This window comes from Dicentrarchus labrax, unplaced genomic scaffold (assembly GCF_905237075.1).
Source record: "Dicentrarchus labrax unplaced genomic scaffold, dlabrax2021, whole genome shotgun sequence".
NCBI lineage: Eukaryota > Metazoa > Chordata > Actinopteri > Moronidae > Dicentrarchus > Dicentrarchus labrax.
This window is the reverse complement of record NW_026136703.1, coordinates 21,475,641-21,495,892: the sequence shown is the minus strand read 5'-3', so window position 1 is coordinate 21,495,892 and position 20,252 is coordinate 21,475,641. Positions and strand designations below refer to the sequence as shown.

Here is a 20,252-nt window from a genome sequence, read left to right as displayed (position 1 = left end):
CATGAAGGATAAACAATAAAAACTGTGAGACTCTACTGTTGGCTTTCCTTTCAGGCCTTTTCAGCTCAAGAGCACATGACTATTACACTATATGAAACAGGGGAGGTGTCCGATATAGACATCACAACCTATGCTTTATTAGCACTGTATGGCACTGTGATGGAAGTGTTTAACTATTTAACTTGCAGAGGTTTGTCTCCCCCTGCAGGTGTGAAAAATACTGTATCAGGTGAAGGTTATGTGAAGTTGGACAAATTTTTCATATATATATATTTGACTTCATTTGACAGCTCAAGACAGACAGGAAAGGGGGAGAGAAAGGGGATGACACACAGCAAGTGGGGCTGCAGGCCGGACTCAAACCCATGGCTGCTGCAGCTACTGTACTCATGGTACACAGGGCGGCAGCTCTACCAGGTGAGCTACCAGGGCCCCATACGATACTTTCTTGTTATTCTTTGTTTGACTTTTGCTCATCAGGCTTTCATTGAAAAGTTTATTTGTCCCATGATGCAAGTGTGTGGGCTTTTTTCTGAGGCCTGTGATTAAGTTTGATTAAATGTGTTTATGCGTACATTATTCTTATAATATCTAGAGTTGAAATGATCCACAGAAAATTAATCTGCAACTTTTTTGATAATTGTATAATTTTCAGTCATTTTTCAAGCAAAAATACCAAACAACTCTTATAGTAAACCCTCCTATCTACAAACCAACATGAAGGCATGAGGTGGGTGGTGTCATCGTGCATCTTCTAATATTCTAACTATCGTGTCAACTACCACTACACTCCACTGGTTCAGTATAAAGGGCTGAGTTAAGATATACCACCACCTACTGAAAGGAAAGCATACAGGTGCAAGAGGCTGTGTGCTACAGAGATGAAGAGTGTGATGAGGTTTTTGTACTGAGGAGCAGTGATATGTAGCACTGTGTAAACTAGCAGCACAGAAGTACACTGCACTGCTGTTCAGCTGGAGTTCTTCAATTGTTAATGTGCAGGTTTGGCCTTTATTTGCACTCCCTGCTATCTTCACTTTTACTCCATTCTCTGGTTTTCCAGAGTCTCCTAACATATATCCCAGGAAATGTAGTTGTCCGTCTGTTTGCTTGTACCAGAGGATTCGGTTATAGGTGTCAATCTCATGTGAACAATTGATTTTGGCTTTTCCTCCTGGTGTGTTGTACATGTCAGCTGGAGTTTGGTGGACTTTCTCACTGAGAGAGGAACCTGGGGAGAAAGGATCAATACAACAAAATACAACATGAGAATAAACATTACGTAAAATCCAGTAATACAGCTGAAACCTCAGCATTGTATGAGACTAACTATTAACACATTATGTTGAAAATTTGGAAAAGACCATTTTAAATGTTTCAAATAATTTTGACTTGAACACATTTTGTTGAAAATGTGAATTAAAATGATATTATAAACACTTTTTGATGACATTACCTGAAACCAGAATAGAGTTAAAAGTAATGCAAATGAATAAGAGGATCATTTTGTGTTTTTCTGTTTGTATTTGCAATGAGTGAAACAGTTATACTGACTATTCCAAGCTTCTTGTGGCTTAAACCCTCCCAAGTCATTAGGTGGGTGGTGTCATTGAGCATCCGACTCATTTTAACTCCCTCTTACACATCACTGGCTCTGTGTGTAAAGATCTGAGTAATGATAGGCTGAGGAGGAGAAGTTTGTCAAAATAATATTAACTCAAGGTCCACTTGCTAGCTCTTTCTGGAGCTTTAACCATATCTGATGGTCTTTGGTAAATGTAGTGGAGGTCCAGTAAGGTGACCTTGAGTTAAGATTAGTTTGTCCAGTTAATGTCGAGCATTAAATGTGATGCTTAAATATCTAACATATCTGTTTCACTATGTTTTACACATGAATACTTTTGGTGTTGGACTTGACTGTAAAAAACAAGCAATGTAAAGATGTGTAATAAAATAGAATCATCATATTTTGACAATGAAAATAACTGTCATTTGAAGCCTTACTAATATGTTTCCATAATTACCTCTTTCTCATGAATAATTATGGTTTATATATTTTAGTTAGAAAGACAGCTAGTTTTATATTTGAAAACTTGTTATGAAGCTTAAAATATTTCTGAAGCTTTTCCTAAGATATTGGTGAAAGTCCCCCTTTGTGTGGCTGCAGTGTATTGTTGCAGTACCACTCTTGTCTTTCTACAGTGTGGAGTTCTGGGTGACCTCAGTGAAACCTGTGTACATTACAGTAAATACTGTCAGTGTAGCTACAGAGATATGAAGAGCTGCAGGTGGGAGTGTCATATATTATGTGGCATTTGATCAAAGTGTAACTGGGAGGATTTGAGGTCCTCGAGGTCCCCCTACAGTACATGAGACAACTGAAACAGTAATACTAACAGTGCACTGAGGTTTTTGTTCAGCTATTGAGTGCATCTGTATCACTGTGTTGGCTCACAGCACAGAAGTACAAGCCTTTATCTTCTGGCTCCAGATTGTTCACTGTGAATGTCCCACTGGCAGCGTCAGGTTTGGTGGCTGAGAATTTCTCTGTGCTGAAATTGCCAAAGTCTTTGCTGTTGATTGATGTGAACACAATTAGTTTCATTCCTTCTCCTGGTAGCTGTCTGTACCAGTACATCTGGAAGTATAATCCACCCTTCGTGTGTCTGCAGTCTATTGTTGCACTTTCGCCCTTGTTTTTCCACAGAGTCTCATTCTGGGTAACATCACTCCCATCAATTAGACCTGTAAAAACAAACCTTTATAATCAACCTATTTCTGGACTTTCTGACATAACTTATATTTAAAATGATAAACAATTGCAACAAGTCAAAAACATGATCAAAAGTTAGTTCATTTAAAACATATCAATAATGCAGTGTCCCCAGTAAATTACCTGCAGTCCACAGCACAAAGACTGATAATCTGAGGAGGCCTTGTTTAATGATAATATCCATGTTCTGTTAGACGCAAACTGCCAGAGTCTCTAATAGATACATGGATATAAAGAGCTGCAGATGGGAGTGTCACTGGATTGTATGATGTGGTTTTGTTGACTTCCTGTATCAGTTAAAGTGGTTCTTGGGGTCCCCCTACTGTCCATCACTATCATCTGCTGTCATTGTAACACTAACAAGTAGGGTTGGGTATCGGTTGGGTTTTATCTGATACCGGTGCCTACTCTGTATTTTTTAACCGGTTCTCGAACCGGTACTTAAAAAAACGAAACCACACACACTTTGTCAAAAAACAATACTCTTTTATTTCCAGGGCCAAATTGATCACAATATTATGAGTTTCATATTAAGCAGAAAGTCAGCGGACACTGAGTGGACATAGCACACGTAGTCACTCACGCTGTTGAATGGCTACGGTGTTTGCGGTTGGCATTAAATTACTAGATTTACCCATAGAGGAAAGGCTGCTGTCATCATCATCATCTGTGATGTCCACCACCACACTGGCAGGGCTGGGAGTCTCTTCAATTTGTCCAGCGAGGCCGACACTGGCTGCGGCTGCTGAAGTGCTTGGCCTTGCGTCACATAGGTTATCAAACACGGTGCATTGTTCAGCTTTTAAATAAACTCCATGTGTCGCCAGATGGTTCATCAAATTCGACGTGTAACCTCCCTTGCATGCAATTGTTTTATGGCATCTGTTGCATGTCGCAGAGTCTGCATCCTTAGACGTGAAATGCAGCCAAACCTTGGAGGGTTTTGCCTTCGGCATCTTCATTGATCCTCTCACTATCAGTTCTGATCAACAAGTGTGCTGAGTAGCGGCACTGACGTCACGCAAGTTGACACCGGAATACCAGGGGACGGTAAAAAAAAAAAAAAAAGTCAGGCAAAGGAGGCGTTTGGAAGACGCTGTCGGAGAGAGAGGAACCTGTGGGGAAAGAACAGACGCTGTTTAAAATACTGAAATTATTAGCTGTTGAGTGTGTTCTGCTGTTTGTATACTCACCCTCATTCCCCGGCAGACGAAGGAAACAAAATAGAAAAACCTGTAACATCATAAAGAATAAACAATATAAACTGTGAGACTCTACTGTTGGCTTCCCTTTCAGGCCCTTTCAGATCAAGAGCACATGACTATTACACTATGTGAAACAGGGGAGGTGTCCGATATATATATCGCAACCTATGCTGTATTAACAGTGTTTGTCTCCCCCTGCAGGTGTGGAAAATACTGCATGAGTAAGTGTGTGAAGGTTATGTGAAGTTGGACCAGTTTTTCATATATATATATTTTTGACTTTATTTGACAGCTCAAGACAGACAGGAAAGTGGGATAGAAAGGGGATGACACACAGCGAGGGGTTCTGCAGGCCGGACTGAAACCCATGGCCGCTGCTCAACTCTTATAGTAAACCCTCCTATCTACAAACCGACATGTAGGCATCAGGTAGGTGGTGTCATCTCTTCTAATATTATAACCATCATGTCGACTACCACTACACTCCACTGGTTCAGTATAAAGGTCTGAGTTAAGATATACCAACACCTACTGAAAGGAAAGCATACAGGTGCAAGAGGCTGTGTGCTACAGAGATGAAGAGTGTGATGAGGTTTTTGTACTGAGGGGCAGTGATATGTAGCACTGTGTAAACTAGCAGCACAGAAGTACACTGCACTGCTGTTCAGCTGGAGTTCTTCAATTATTAATGTGCAGGTTTTGCCTTTATCTGCACCCCCTTCTATCTTCACATTCACTCCTTTCTCTGGGTTTCCAGTGTTGTAATCCATATATCCCAGGAACTGTAGTTCTCTGTTTGACTGCTTGTACCAGAGGATTCGGTAATAGCTCTGAATACTGTGTGAACAGTTGATTTCAGCTTTTCTTCCTGGTGTGTTGTACATGTCAGCTGGAGTCTGGTAGACTTGTTCACTGAGAGAGGAACCTGCTGAAAAAGAATCAAACCCTCAGACAGAATATAACCAGAGCATAAACGCTGGTGAATAGAACAACTTGAAATGTCAAATAATGCAAAAGACAGCTGAAATAGCAGTAATATGTGAGAGTGGCTGTAAATAAGCAAATCTATAAACATATTTTGTTGAAATGTGAATTAAAATTATATTTTAAATGATTTTTGATGACATTACCTGAAACCAGAATAGAGTTAAAAGTAATGCAAATTGATAAGAGGATCATTTTGTGTTTTTCTGTTTGTATTTGCAATGAGTGAAACAGTTATACTGACTATTCCAACCTTCTTGTGGCTTAAACCCTCCCAAGTCATTAGGTGGGTGGTGTCATTGAGCATCCGACTCATTTTAACTACCTCTTACAAAAAAAAAAAAAGTCAGGCACCGAAATGTTCATTCTTATTTGGTCTGGTTACTACCGTTTACGTCGGACCGGTGCCCTATTGGTACCGCGTTTTGGTACCCAACCCTACTAACAAGTAACGTATATGGATGAGATACTGAGATGAATGATATTTTTATTTTAAAATTCTTCACTAAACATGGCCCTGCACTTCCCCCTCCAGCATCTGGACTCCCCAGGAACCTATGTCAGGATCCTGTTTGTGGACTTGAGCTCTGCTTTCAATATCATCATCCCAGCTCTGTTACAGGACAAGCTCTCCCAGTTCACTGTGCCTGACTCCACCTGCAGGTGGATTACAGACTTCCTGTCTGACGGGAAACAGCACGTGAAGCTGGGAAAAATATCTCTCGGACCATCAGCACCGGATCCCCCCAAGGCTGCGTTCTTTCTCCTCTGCTCTTCTCCCTGTACACCGACAGCTGCACCTCCAGTCACCAGTCCGTCAGGCTCCTGAAGTTCGCAGATAACACCACCCTCATTGGACTCATCTCTGATGGAGATGAGTCCGCCTACAGATGGGAGATTGACCTCCTGGTGACCTGGTGCAGCCAGAACAACCTGGAGCGAAACGCTGGAGATGGTTGTGGACTTCAGGAAGAACCCAGCCCCACCCGCCCCCATCATCCTGTGTGACTCCCCAGTTGACTCTGTGAAGTCCTTCTGCTTCCTGGGTACCATCATTAACCAGGACCTCGAGTGGGAGCTGAGCAACCAAGAAAGCCCAGCGGAGGATGTTCTTCCTGCGGCAGCTGGGGAAGTTCAACCTGCCAAAGACGATGATGGTGCACTTCTACACCGCCATCATCAAGTCCATCCTCACCTCTTCCATCACCACCTGGTACGCTGCTGCCACTGCCAAAGACAAGGGCAGACTGCAGCATATCATTTGATCCACTGAGAAGATGATCGGCTGCAATCTGCCATCCCTCCAGGACCTGTACGTCCTGTACATTAAGGCAGAGGAAGACACATTTAATGATTTTATGTTTTGATGTATTTTGTGATGATCTTCAGAATAAGGTAGATATGTCTACTGGCATGGTGGTTTTGATTTGAACACGTCTCATTTACAGGGAACTATCAGTCATGAGACTCTATCACAAACATTATGCTCTGCACATCCTACAATAACCTGCTTATCTGTGGGCCTACAGCACAACCTCAGAGGAGGTCACAATTCAGTCAGAACAGTTGATTAAAATCTTGAAAAGCTCGGTTTAGATGGAGGCTGGCTGCAGGTGTTCAGAGACTCAACATGTTGTCTATCTGCAGGCAGATAAAGGAGAGTTTTTGTATTGACTTGTGGGGAATCTGAAGCACTGTGCCGACTGGCAGCACAGAAATACACACCGCTGTCATTTAATGAAAGACTGGAAATATTGAGGTTTGAATATTTCTGGCCATTTCCATCAAAGCTGATTTTTCCTTTCACGTCGTCCTCAGGGTATGGGAAGTTGAGATTCAGATATCCCAGTAACTGCAGAGTTTTGCTTTCATCTTGTTTGTACCAGAGAATTAGGTCATAACTTGTTATGGTGTGTGAACATTTGATCCCACTGACAACAGATTCACCAACTCTCTTAATGATGAAAGGAGGCGTTTGGAAGACGCTGTCGGAGAGAGAGGCACCTGTGGGGAAAGAACAGACGCTGTTTAAAATACTGAAATTATTATCTGTTGAGTGTGTTCTGCTGTTTGTATACTCACCCTCATTCCCCGGCAGACGAAGGAAACAAAATAGAAAAACCTGTAACATCATGAAGAATAAAGAATAAAAACTGTGAGACTCTACTGTTGGCTTCCCTTTCAGCCCCTTTCAGATCAAGAGCACATGACTATTACACTATGTGAAACAGGGGAGGTGTCCGATATATATATCGCAACCTATGCTGTATTAACAGTGTTTGTCTCCCCCTGCAGATGTGGAAAATACTGCATGAGTCAGTGTGTGAAGGTTATGTGAAGTTGGACCAGTTTTTCATATATATATTTTTTTGGCTTTATTTGACAGCTCAAGACAGACAGGAAAGTGGGATAGAAAGGGGATGACACACAGCGAGGGGTTCTGCAGGCCGGACTGAAACCCATGGCCGCTGCTCAACTCTTATAGTAAACCCTCCTATCTACAAACCGACATGTAGGCATCAGGTAGGTGGTGTCATTGTGCATTTTCTAATATTATAACCATCATGTCGACTACCACTACACTCCACTGGTTCAGTATAAAGGGCTGAGGTAAGATATACCACCACCTACTGAAAGGAAAGCATACAGGTGCAAGAGGCTGTGTGCTACAGAGATGAAGAGTGTGATGAGGTTTTTGTACTGAGGAGCAGTGATATGTAGCACTGTGTAAACTAGCAGCACAGAAGTACACTGCACTGCTGTTCAGCTGGAGTTCTTCAATTATTAATGTGCAGGTTTTGCCTTTATCTGCACCCCCTTCTATCTTCACATTCACTCCTTTCTCTGGGTTTCCAGTGTTGTAATCCATATATCCCAGGAACTGTAGTTCTCTGTTTGACTGCTTGTACCAGAGGATTCGGTAATAGTTCTGAATACTGTGTGAACAGTTGATTTCAACTTTTCTTCCTGGTGTGTTGTACATGTCAGCTGGAGTCTGGTAGACTTGTTCACTGAGAGAGGAACCTGCTGAAAAAGAATCAAACCCTCAGACAGAATATAACCAGAGCATAAACGCTGGTGAAAAGAACAACTTGAAATGTCAAATAATGCAAAAGACAGCTGAAATAGCAGTAATATGTGAGAGTGGCTGTAAATAAGCAAATCTATAAACATATTTTGTTGAAAATGTGAATTAAAATTATATTTTAAATGATTTTTGATGACATTACCTGAAACCAGAATAGAGTTAAAAGTAATGCAAATGAATAAGAGGATCATTTTGTGTTTTTCTGTTTGTATTTGCAATGAGTGAAACAGTTATACTGACTATTCCAACCTTCTTGTGGCTTAAACCCTCCCAAGTCATTAGGTGGGTGGTGTCATTGAGCATCCGACTCATTTTAACTCCCTCTTACACATCACTGGCTCTGTGTATAAAGATCTGAGTAATGATATGCTGAGGAGGAGAAGTTTGTCAAAATAATATTAACTCAAGGTCCACTTGCTAGCTCTTTCTGGAGCTTTAACCATATCTGATGGTCTTTGATAAATGTAGTGGAGGTCCAGTAAGGTGACCTTGAGTTAAGATTAGTTTGTCCAGTTAATGTCGAGCATTAAATGTGATGCTTAAATATCTAACACATCTGTGTCACTGTGTTTTACACATGAAAACTTTTTGGTGTTGTACTGGACTGTAAACAACAAGTAATGTAAAGATGTAATAAAATAGAATCATCATATTTTGACAATGGAAATAACTGTCATTTGAAGCCCTATGTTACCATAATTACCTCTTTCTCATGAATAATAATGGTTTATTCCATATAGTTTAGTTACAAAGACAGCCAGATTTATATTTGAAAACTTGTTCTGAAGCTTAAAATATTTCTGAATCTTTTCTTAAGATATTGGTGTTGTAAAGTAGTTTCAGTACTAACTGTTAGTCTAGAAATACAGGATTAAGAGAAGGTCAGGTACAGAGGTTTTTGCGTAGTGTTGTAAATTAAATGTGCCACTGTGGTCCCGGAGGCACAGCACAGAAGTACAAGCCTTTATCTTCTTTGTCTCTAGATTGTTCACTGTGAATGTCCCACTGTGAGCGCCAGGTTTGGTGGCTGAAATTACCAAAGTCATGATCTTTACTCCCAACTATTGTGAACACTATACGTTTCATTGCTTCTCCTGGCAGCTGTCTGTACAAGTACATCTGATAGTAAAAGTCCTCCTTTGTGTAGCTGCAGTGTATTGTTGCAGTGCCACTCTTGTCTTTCCACAGTGGGTAGTTCTGGGTGACCTCACTGCCATCAGTGAAACCTGTGTACATTACAATAAATACTGTCAGTGTAGCTACAGAGATATGAAGAGCTGCAGGTGGGAGTGTCATATATTATGTGGCATTTGATCAAAGTGTAACTGGGAGGATTTGTGGTCCTCGAGGTCCCCCTACAGTACATGAGATATTGAAACAGTTATACTGACAGTGCACTGAGGTTTTTGTTCAGCTATTGAGTGCATCTGTATCACTGTGTTTACTCACAGCACAGAAGTACAAGCCTTTATCTTCTGGTTCCAGATTGTTCACTGTGAATGTCCCACTGGCAAAGTCAGGTTTGGTGGCTGAGAATTTCTCTGTGCTGAAATTGCCAAAGTCGTGATTTGGGTTGGTGGTTGATGTGAACACAATTAGTTTCATTGTTTCTCCTGGTAGCTGTCTGTACCAGTACATCTGGCGGTAGTTAGCATCCTTTGTGTGTCTGCAGTCTAATATTGCTCTGTCGCCCTTGTATTTCCACAGTGTCTCATTCTGGGTGACATCGCTCCCATCAATTAAACCTGTATGTAAAGCAGTAAAGGTAACCACAGTTACTATACTACTATAATGACTATAATGAGAGCAAGAACCTGAAATATAAACTTCCACAGTTGATGTTATTGTTAATTACCTGCAGTCCACAACACAAAGAGTGAAAATATGAGGAGGCCTTGTTTAATGTTAACGTCCATGTTCTGTCAGAGCCTGCAGACACTGCCAGAGTCTCATATAGTTACAGAGACATAAAGAGCTGCAGGTGGGAGTGGCACTGCATTGCGTGATGTGATCCTTTGAGCTGCTCCGTACAAATCTCTGTTGTCATCCAAGGTGTAGTGTAAGTACAGTACATCTCTGCCCTGAGATCACTCGTGCTTTAGATCAGTAACACTGACAAGCTCAAGATTTGTTGATTGAGTATAAAAAATTTTCAAGATGGAGAATGAAACTGAACTTCTTCACTAGGAAATAAAGATAAATTATAGTGTAATGAAGCTGGTTTGAAATTCTTTATTCTTATATGAAGCAGAAACATGAGCGTGAGGCAGGAAGTTTCAGCTCTGACAGTCTTTAATTCACTCAACCTAAAATTCTTTTATTCCTGTTGCTAATGGGAAAAGTTCATAGCCATATTATAGTCTAATAAACAATGTTTATTACAGAGAATGTGACCAACAGTGCAGAGGAAGTCATAATTATGTATACACAGCAGATCAAATCTTGAAAGGCTCGGTTTAGATGGAGGCTGGCTGCAGGTGTTCAGAGACTCAACATGTTGTCTATCTGCAGGCAGATAAAGGAGAGTTTTTGTATTGACTTGTGGGGAATCTGAAGCACTGTGTCGACTGGCAGCACAGAAATACACATCGCTGTCATTTAGTGTAAGATTAGAAATAGTGAGGCTTGAATATTTTTGGCCATTTCCATCAAAGCTGATTTTTCCCTTCACGTCCTCCTCGAGATTTACAGCAGCTATATACAGATATCCCAGAAGCTTTAGAGCTCCTTGTTGTTGTTTGTACCAGAGAATAACGTAATAATCCGTTATGCTGTGTGAACAGTTGATCCCACTGGCAACAGATTCACCTGTTCTCTTTATGATGAAAGAAGGTGTTTGGAGGACACTGTTGGTTTTAGAGGCACCTGTGGAAAAAGCAGACTAGATTTTGATTCTGGAAATTGAGCTGTGCAATGTCTCTCTCTTTCTGGAATATTCTTGTATTTCTCACCCTTATTTCCTGGAAGATGATGTTAACCATCATGTTAATCTTGTCAGGTCCTCAGCTCAGCACCTGTGGAAGAGAGTGCCTCACTGTCAGAGTATAATGAACAGGGGAGGTGTCAGAGAGAGGTCTTCATCAGAGCTTTAACTTCATCAGCAGGGAAGGAGGAACGTTATCTTGATACTGCAGTCAGTGGACGTGTAGCTTGTTGTCTTTAATTCAATTGTTGAGGTTTGTTTCCCCTGCTGATGTAAAACATACTGTAGTTTTCCTCAGTAATGGAGCTTTTTTAGTTCACAGATTTATTTTTTTATCGTTACCATCAGTGGCCATTTTAACTTGCACACAGCAGAAAGTTCACAGTGATTTTGAGCTTTTGATCGTGATCCCTCTAAGAGACACTGCAGCCAATAAAGCAGTGTGTTGATCTTTTTGTACTTTTTATCCAGAGTAGAAATAGTCAAACAGAATATTGTCAGTGTAGCTACAGAGATATGAAGAGCTGCAGGTGGGAGTGTCATATCTTATGTGACATTTGATCAAAGTGTAACTGGGAGGATTTGCGGTCCTCGAGGTCCCCCTACAGTACATGAGATATTGAAACAGTAATACTAGCAGTGCACTGAGGTTTTTGTTCAGCTATTGAGTGCATCTGTATCACTGTGTTTACTCACAGCACAGAAGTACAAGCCTTTATCTTCTGGCTCCAGATTGTTCACTCTGAATGTCCCACTGGCAGCGTCAGGTTTGGTGGCTGAGAATTTCACTGTGCTGAAATTGCCAAAGTCGTGATTTTCTACTAAGGATCTTGTGAACACAATTAGTTTCATTGTTTCTCCTGGTAGCTGTCTGTACCAGTACATCTGGTTGTAGCTAGCATCCTTTGTGTGTCTGCAGTCTATTGTGGCATTGTCGCCCTTGTATTTCCACAGTGTCTCATTCTGGGTGACATCGCTCCCATCAATTAGACCTGTACAAACAAACCTTTATAATCAACCAATTTCTGGACTTTTTGACAAAACTTCCATTTAAAATGATAAACAATTGCAACAAATCAAAAACATGCTCAAAAGCTAGTTAATTTAAAATGTATTAACAATGAAGGGTCCCCAGTAAGTTTATTTAAAACGTATTAATAATGCAGGATACCCAGTAAATTACCTGCAGTCCACAGCAGAAAGACTGATAATCTTAGGAGGCCTTGTTTAATGATAATATCCATGTTCTGTTGATGCAAACTGCCAGAGTCTCTAATAGATACATGGACATAAAGAGCTGCAGATGGGAGTGTCACTGGATTGTGCGATGTGGTTTTGTTGAGTTCCTGTATCAGTTAAAGTGGTTCTTGGGGTCCCCCTACTGTCCATCACTATCATCTGCAGTCATTGTAACACTGACAAGCTGTTTGCCAGTGACGTATACAGTGATGAACAAAAGATTTCTGGGCTGGTAGTACTAAAACGTGAGGAATTCTCACATCTGATCAAGTTTGATTTTAAAAGTCTTCACTAAACATCGCCCTGCAGTATCTGGACTCCCCAGCAAACTATGTCAGGATCCTGTTTGTGGACTTAAGCTCTGCTTTCAGTACCATCATCCCAGCTCTGTTACAGGACAAGCTCTCCCAGCTCACTGTGCCTGACTCCACCTGCAGGTGGATCACAGACTTCCTGTCTGATGGGAAACAGCACGTGAAGTTGGGGAAAATGTATCTGCCTCTCGAACAATCAGCACCGGATCCCCCCAAGGCTGCGTTCCTTCTTCTCTGCTCTTCTCCCTGTACACCGACAGCTGCACCTCCAGTCACCAGTCCGTCAGGCTACTGAAGTTTGCAGATAACACCACCCTCATTGGTTAATCTCTTATGGAAATGAGTCCTGGTGCAGCCAGAATAACCTGGAGCTAAACGCTCTAAAAACAGTGGAGATGTTTGTGGACTCTAGGAAGAACCCAGCCCCACCCGCCCCCATCATCCTGTGTGAGTCCGCAGTTGACTCTGAAGTCCTTCCGCTTCCTGGGTACCATCATTAACCAGGACCTCGAGTGGGAGCTGAACATCAGCTCCCTCACCAAGAATGCCCAGCAGAGGATGTTCTTCCTGAGGGAGCTTGGGAAGTTCAACCTGCCAAAGACGATGATGGTGCACTTCTACACTGCCATCATCAAGTCCATCCTCACCTCTCCCATCACCATCTGGTACACTGCTGCCACTGTCAAGGACAAGGGCAGACTGCAGCCTATCAATTGTTCCGCTGAGAAGATGATCGGCTGCAATCTGCCATCCCTCCAGGACCTGTACGCCTCTAGGACCCTGAGGCGTGCAGGCAAGATTGTGGTTTTGATTTGAACACGTCTTATTTACAGGGAACTATCAGTCATGAGAGTCTATCACAAACATTATGCTCTGCACATCCTAAAATAACCTGCTTATCTGTGGGCCTACAGCACAACCTCAGAGGAGGTCACAATTCAGTCAGAACGGTTGATGAAATCTTGAAAGGCTCGGTTTAGATGGAGGCTGGCTGCAGGTGTTCAGGGACTCAACATGTTGTCTATCTGCAGGCAGATAAAGGAGAGTTTTTGTATTGACTTGTGGGGAATCTGAAGCACTGTGCCGACTGGCAGCACAGAAATACACGCCGCTGTCATTTAATGAAACACTGGAAATATTGAGGTTAGAATACTTCTGGCCATTTCCATCAAAGCTGATTTTTTCCTTCACATCTTCCTCAGGGTATGGGAAGTTGACATTCAGATATCCCAGGAACTGCAGAGGTTTGCGTTCATCTTGTTTGTACCAGAGAATAACTTGATAACTTGTTATGGTATGTGAACATTTGATCCCACTGACAACAGATTCACCAACTCTCTTAATGATGAAAGGAGGCGTTTGGAAGACGCTGTCGGAGAGAGAGGAACCTGTGGGGAAAGAACAGACGCTGTTTAAAATACTGAAATTATTATCTGTTGAGTGTGTTCTTCTGTTTGTATACTCACCCTCATTCCCCGGCAGACGAAGGAAACAAAATAGAAAAACCTGTAACATCATGAAGAATAAAGAATAAAAACTGTGAGACTCTACTGTTGGCTTCCCTTTCAGGCCCTTTCAGATCAAGAGCACATGACTATTACACTATATGAAACAGGGGAGGTGTCCGATATATACATCACAACCTATGCTTTATGAGCAATGTATGGTACTGTGTTGTAAGTCTTTAACTATTTAACTTGCAGAGGTTTGTCTCCCCCTGCAGGTGTGAAAAATACTGCATGAGTCAGTGTGTGAAGGTAATGTGAAGTTGGACACATTTTTCATATATATATATATATATATGTATAGGCTTTATTTGACAGCTCAAGACAGACAGGAAAGGGGGAGAGGAAGGGGATGACACACAGTGAGGGGGGCTGCAGGCCGGACTCAAACCCATGGCCGCTGCTCAACTCTTTGAGTAAACCCTACTATCTACAAACCAACATGAAGGCATGAGGTGGGTGGTGTCATCGTGCATCTTCTAATATTCTAACTATCATGTCAACTACCACTATACACGCCACTGGTTCAGTATAAAGGGATGAGTTAAGATATACCACCACCTGCTGAAAGGAAAGCATACAGGTGCAAGAGGCTGTGTGCTACAGAGATGAAGAGTGTGATGAGGTTTTTGTACTGAGGAGCAGTGATATGTAGCACTGTGTAAACTAGCAGCACAGAAGTACACTGCACTGCTGTTCAGCTGAAGTTCTTCAATTGTTAATGTGCAGGTTTGGCCTTTATTGGCACTCCCTTCTATATTCACTTTTACTCCACTCTCTGGATATCCAGTGTTGTAATCCATATATCCCAGTAACCGTAGTTGTCCGTCTGTTTGTTTGTACCAGAGGATTCGGTCATAGCTCTGAATACTGTGTGAACAGTTGATTTCAGCTTTTCCTCCTGGTGTGTTGTACATGTCAGCTGGAGTCTGGTAGACTTGTCCACTGAGAGAGGAACCTGCTTAAAAAGAATCAAACCCTCAGACAGAATACAACCAGAGCATAAACACTGGTGAATTGAACAAAATGAAATGTAAATTAATGCAAAAGACAGCTGAAATAGCAGTAATATGTGAGAGTGACTGTACACAAGCAATTTCTTGAACAGATTTTGTTGAAAATGTGAATTAAAATTATATTTTAAATGATTTTTAATGACATTACCTGAAACCAGAATAGACTTAAAAGTAATGCAAATGAATAACAGGATCATTTTGTGTTTTCCTGTTTGTCTTTGCAATGAGTGAAACAGTTATACTGACTATTCCAACCTTCTTGTGGCTTAAACCCTCCCAAGTCATTAGGTGGGTGGTGTCATTGAGCATCTGACTCATTTTTAACTACCTCTTACACATCACTGGCTCTGTGTGTAAAGATCTGAGTAATGATATGCTGAAGAGGGAACGCAGGTGTTAAGAGGCTGTGAGCTGTGCGATGAGGTTTTTGTACTGAGGAGCAGTGATATGTAGCACTGTGTTAACTAGCAGCACAGAAGTACACTGCACTGCTGTTCAGTCTTTCAGTTGTTAATGTGCAGGTCTGGTCTTTATTTGCATTTCCATCTATCTTCACATTCACTCCGGTCTCTGGGTATCCAGTGTTTGCCACCATGTATCCCAGTAACTGCAGTTGTCCGTCTGTGATTTGCTTGTACCAGAGGATTCGATCGTAGCCTTCAATACTGTGGGAACATTGTATTTTGGCTATTTCTCCTTGGTTGCTAAACATATCAGCTGGAGTCTGGTGGACTTTTTCACTGAGAGACGAACCTGTTAATTACAAATCATCAACAAACACACATTAATATATAGTAATGAGGTAAGAGTGTAAGTCCTCATGAATGTAAAAGTACAAGGACGCTCAGCCGGGATGATAACCTGATAATCATTTTGAGAACTTTTCTTACATTACCTGAAACCAGTATGATATTAAGGGCTAAGCAGAAGACAGTGATCATCTTGTTGAGTTTTGTGACTGAATTTAAGAATATCCTTGTTTTTGGTGCTGTGCTCTCATCTCTGTATGTGCACTTCTACTGAATATTCACTCCTCTATTGCTGGGTAAACCTTCCCATCAGGAAAATATGTTCTATTTGGGTGGTGTCATAATGCATTGTCCTCTTCCTGAACTGCCACTATACACCACAGACATACTGAACTGCCCCTTATGAAAGGATACAAAATAACAAAGACCTGAAATGAACATTAAAACCAGGTGCAACAATACAGTCGAGTCTGTTTGTTTGACTACAACTCTTAAGTCTGAAAGCTCCAATTAGTCATTTCTGACCATATAAATAAAACATAAATACTGTGTGCTCACGTTTATAATGATTCCTGACATAAACTAGCCATTTTTATTTTACTCAATTGGTAATAATTCCAAATAAAAGCCTGTAACCGCTGCATTTAAAAACTTCAACAACAGTAAAACACCTTTAACAGCACAAGAAAACATGCTGAAACTAACACACTGCCTTGTGTTAGTCTGTCCATTAAATGACCCCAGTGAAGCTACCGTACTTACATGTTTGAAATGTAATGGTGATTGTTTGCTTGCAACAAATACATTCTATACAAACTATATGAATGTTCTGTTAATTTGTGGTAGATTATTTATTTGAGTATCAATAAATGATTTAAAAAATGTCTGTCAAAATAATATTAACTCAAGGTCCACTTGCTAGCTCTTTCTGGAGCTTTAACCATATCTGATGGTCTTTGGTAAATATAGTGGAGGTCCAGTAAGGTGACCTTGAGTTAAGATTAGTTTGTCCAGTTAATGTCGAGCATTAAATTTGATGCTTAAATATCTAACTTATCTGTTTCACTGTGTTTTACACATGAATATTTCTTTGGTGTTTTACTGGACTGTAAACAACAAGCAATGTAAAGATGTAATAAAATAGAATCATCATATTCTGACAATGAAAATAACTGTCATTTGAAGCCCGACTCATGTTTCCATAATTACCTCTTTCTCATGAATAATAATGGTTTATTCCATATATTTTAGTTACAAAGATAGCCAGATTTATATTTGAAAACTTGTTATGAAGCTTAAAATATTTTGAATCTTTTCTTAAGATACTAGTGTTGTAAAGTAGTTTCAGTACAAACTGTTAGTCTAGCAACACAGAATGAAGAGAAGGTCAATAGAGAGGTTTTTGCGTAGCGTTGTAAATGAACTGTGCCACTGTGGTCCCTGACGCACAGCACAGGAATACAAGCCTTTATCTTCTATGGCACCAGATTGTTCACTGTGAATGTTCCAAATTACCAAAGTCATGATCTTCACTCCTAACTATTGTGAACACTATAAATTTCATTGCTTCTCCTGGCAGCTGTCTGCACCGGTACATCTGGTAGTAAAAGTCCTCCTTTGTGTGGCTGCAGTGTATTGTTGCAGTGCCACTCTTGTCTTTCCACAGTGTGGAGTTCTGCGTGACCTCACTGCCATCAGTGAAACATGTGTACATTACAGTAAATACTGTCAGTGTAGCTTCAGAGATATGAAGAGCTGCAGGTGGGAGTGTCATATATTATGTGGCATTTGATCAAAGTGTAACTGGGAGGATTTGTGGTCCTCGAGGTCCCCCTACAGTACATGAGATATTGAAACAGTAATACTAACAGTGCACTGAGGTTTTTGTTCAGCTATTGAGTGCATCTGTATCACTGTGTTTACTCACAGCGCAGAAGTACATGCCTTTATCTTCTGGTTCCAGATTGTTCACTGTGAATGTCCCACTGGCAGCATCAGGTTTGGTTGCTGAGAATTTCTCTGTGCTGAAATTGCCAAAGTCTTTGCTGCTGATTGATGTGAAGACAATTAGTTTCATTGTTTCTCCTGGTAGCTGTCTGTACCAGTACATATAGAAATACTCAGCATCCTTTGTGTGTCTGCAGTCTATTGTTGCACTGTTGCCCTTGTATTTCCACAGTGTGTCATTCTGGGTGACATCGCGCCCTTCAATTAGACCTGTACAAACAAACCTTTATAATCAACCAATTTCTTGACTTTCTGACATAACTTCTGTTTAAAATAATAAAAAGTTGCAAATTGTCAAAAACATGATCAAAAGTAATTTCATTTAAAATGTATTAATAATGCAGTGTCCCCAGTAAATTACCTGCAGTCCACAGCACAAAGAGTGATAATCTGAGGAGGCCTTGTATAATGATAATATCCATGTTCTGTAAGACGCAAACTGCCAGAGTCTCTAATAGTTACATGGATATAAAGAGCTGAAGATGGGAGTGTCAGTTGTAGAGTGAATAATAGAAGATCAATAAGTTGTTGCTGTTAATCATTGTGTTTTCTTCAGTGTAGCAGCACTTACACTGAAAATATTTCCAACCTCCCCTTAGAGTAACCCTCCTATCCATGAACCAACATGAAGGCATGAGGTGGGTGGTGTCATCGTGCATCTTCTAATATTCTAACCATCATGTCGACTACCACTACACGCCACTGGTTCAGTATAAAGGGCTGAGTTAAGATATACCACCACCTACTGAAAGGAAAGCATACAGGTGCAAGAGGCTGTGTGCTACAGAGATGAAAAGTGTGATGAGGTTTTTGTACTGAGGAGCAGTGATATGTAGCACTGTGCTCACTTACAGCACATAAGTGCATGCCCTTATCTTCTGGCTCCAGATTGTTCACTGTGAATGTCCCACTGGCAACATCAGGTTTGGTGGCTGAGAATTTCTCTGTGCTGAAATTGCCAAAGTCATGATTTGTGCTGGTGGTTGATGTGAACACAATTAGTTTCATTGTTTCTCCTGGTAGCTGTCTGTACCAGTACATCTGGCTGTAGCCAGCATCCTTTGTGTGTCTGCAGTCTATTGTTGCACTGTTGCCCTTGTATTTCCACAGTGTCTCATTCTGGGTGACATCGCTCCCATCAATTAGACCTGTACAAACAAACCTTTATAATCAACCAATTTCTGGACTTTTTGACAAAACTTCCATTAAAATGATTAACAATTCCAACAAATCAAAAACATGCTCAAAAGTTAGTTCATTTAAAATGTAATAATAATGCAGGATACCCAGTAAATTACCTGCAGTCCACAGCACAAAGACTAATAACCTGAGGAGGCCTTCTTTAATGATAATATCCATGTTCTGTTAGATGCAAACTGCCAGAGTTTCTAATAACTTCAGAGATATGAAGAGCTGCAGGTGGGAGTGTCATATATTATGTGGCATTTGATCAAAGTGTAACTGGGAGGATTTGTGGTCCTTGAGGTCCCCCTACAGTACATGAGATAATTGAAACAGTAATACTAACAGTGCACCAAGGTTTTTGTTCAGCTATTGAGTGCATCTGTATCACTGTGTTGACTCACAGCACAGAAGTACAAGCCTTTATCTTCTGGCTCCAGATTGTTCACTGAGAATGTCCCACTGGCAAAGTCAGGTTTGGTGGCTGAGAATTTCTCTGTGCTGAAATTGCCAAAGTCTTTGCTGCTGATTGATGTGAACACAATTAGTTTCATTGTTTCTCCTGGTAGCTGTCTGTACCAGTACATCTGACTGTAGCTTGCATCCTTTGTGTGTCTGCAGTCTATTGTTGCACTTTTGCCCTTGTATTTCCACAGTGTGTCATTCTGGGTAACATCGCTCCCATCAATTAGACCTGTACAAACAAACCTTTATAATCAACCAATTTCTGGACTTTTTGACAAAACTTATATTTAAAATAATAAATTGCAACAAGTCAAAAACGTGATCAAAAGATATTTCATTTAAAATGTAATAATAATGCAGGATACCCAGTAAATTACCTGCAGTCCACAGCACGAAGACTAATAATCTGAGGAGGCCTTGTTTAATGATAATATCCATGTTCTGTTACATGCAAAATGCCAGAGTCTCTAATAGATACATAGATATGAAGAGCTGCAGATGGGAGTGTCTCCGGATTGTATGATGTGGTTTTGTTGAGTTTCTGTATCAGTTAAAGTGGTTCTTGGGGTCCCCCTATTGTCCATCACTATCATCTGCAGTCATTGTAACACTGACAAGCTGTTTGCCAGTGACGTATACTGATGAGATACTGAGGAGAAATATTTTAGGACTGGTAGTCCTAAAATGTGAAGAATTCTGACATCTGATCAAGTTTGATTTTAAAATTCTTCACTAAACATCGCCCTGCACTTTCCCCTCCAGTATCTGGACTCTCCAGGAACCTATGTCAGGATCCTGTTTG

At 40.9% G+C, this 20,252-nt stretch overlaps 1 protein-coding gene, 1 long non-coding RNA gene and 1 gene segment (V, D, J or C); all 3 read right to left on the bottom strand.

The window, feature by feature from the left end:
• Positions 1 to 20,252, bottom strand: part of LOC127360258 (T cell receptor beta chain MC.7.G5) — a gene marked incomplete in the record, with an annotated part of 299,553 nt that overhangs the window by 265,326 nt on the left and 13,975 nt on the right.
• On the bottom strand, positions 719 to 19,317 carry LOC127360404 (T cell receptor beta variable 29-1-like). The segment is given in 5 exon segments: positions 719 to 1,231; positions 2,456 to 2,526; positions 17,795 to 18,013; positions 18,165 to 18,193; positions 19,131 to 19,317. Coding segments are annotated over 5 exon segments (513 nt in total).
• Positions 6,741 to 14,105, bottom strand: LOC127360781 (uncharacterized). Of its 2 annotated transcripts, none has more exons than XR_007883917.1 (2): positions 13,993 to 14,105; positions 6,741 to 6,966 (listed from the first exon to the last, which is right to left on the bottom strand). It is a non-coding gene; the product is annotated as an uncharacterized LOC127360781 (long non-coding RNA). The 2 variants fall into 2 exon arrangements; XR_007883911.1 differs by lacking the exon at positions 13,993 to 14,105 and adding an exon at positions 7,045 to 7,479.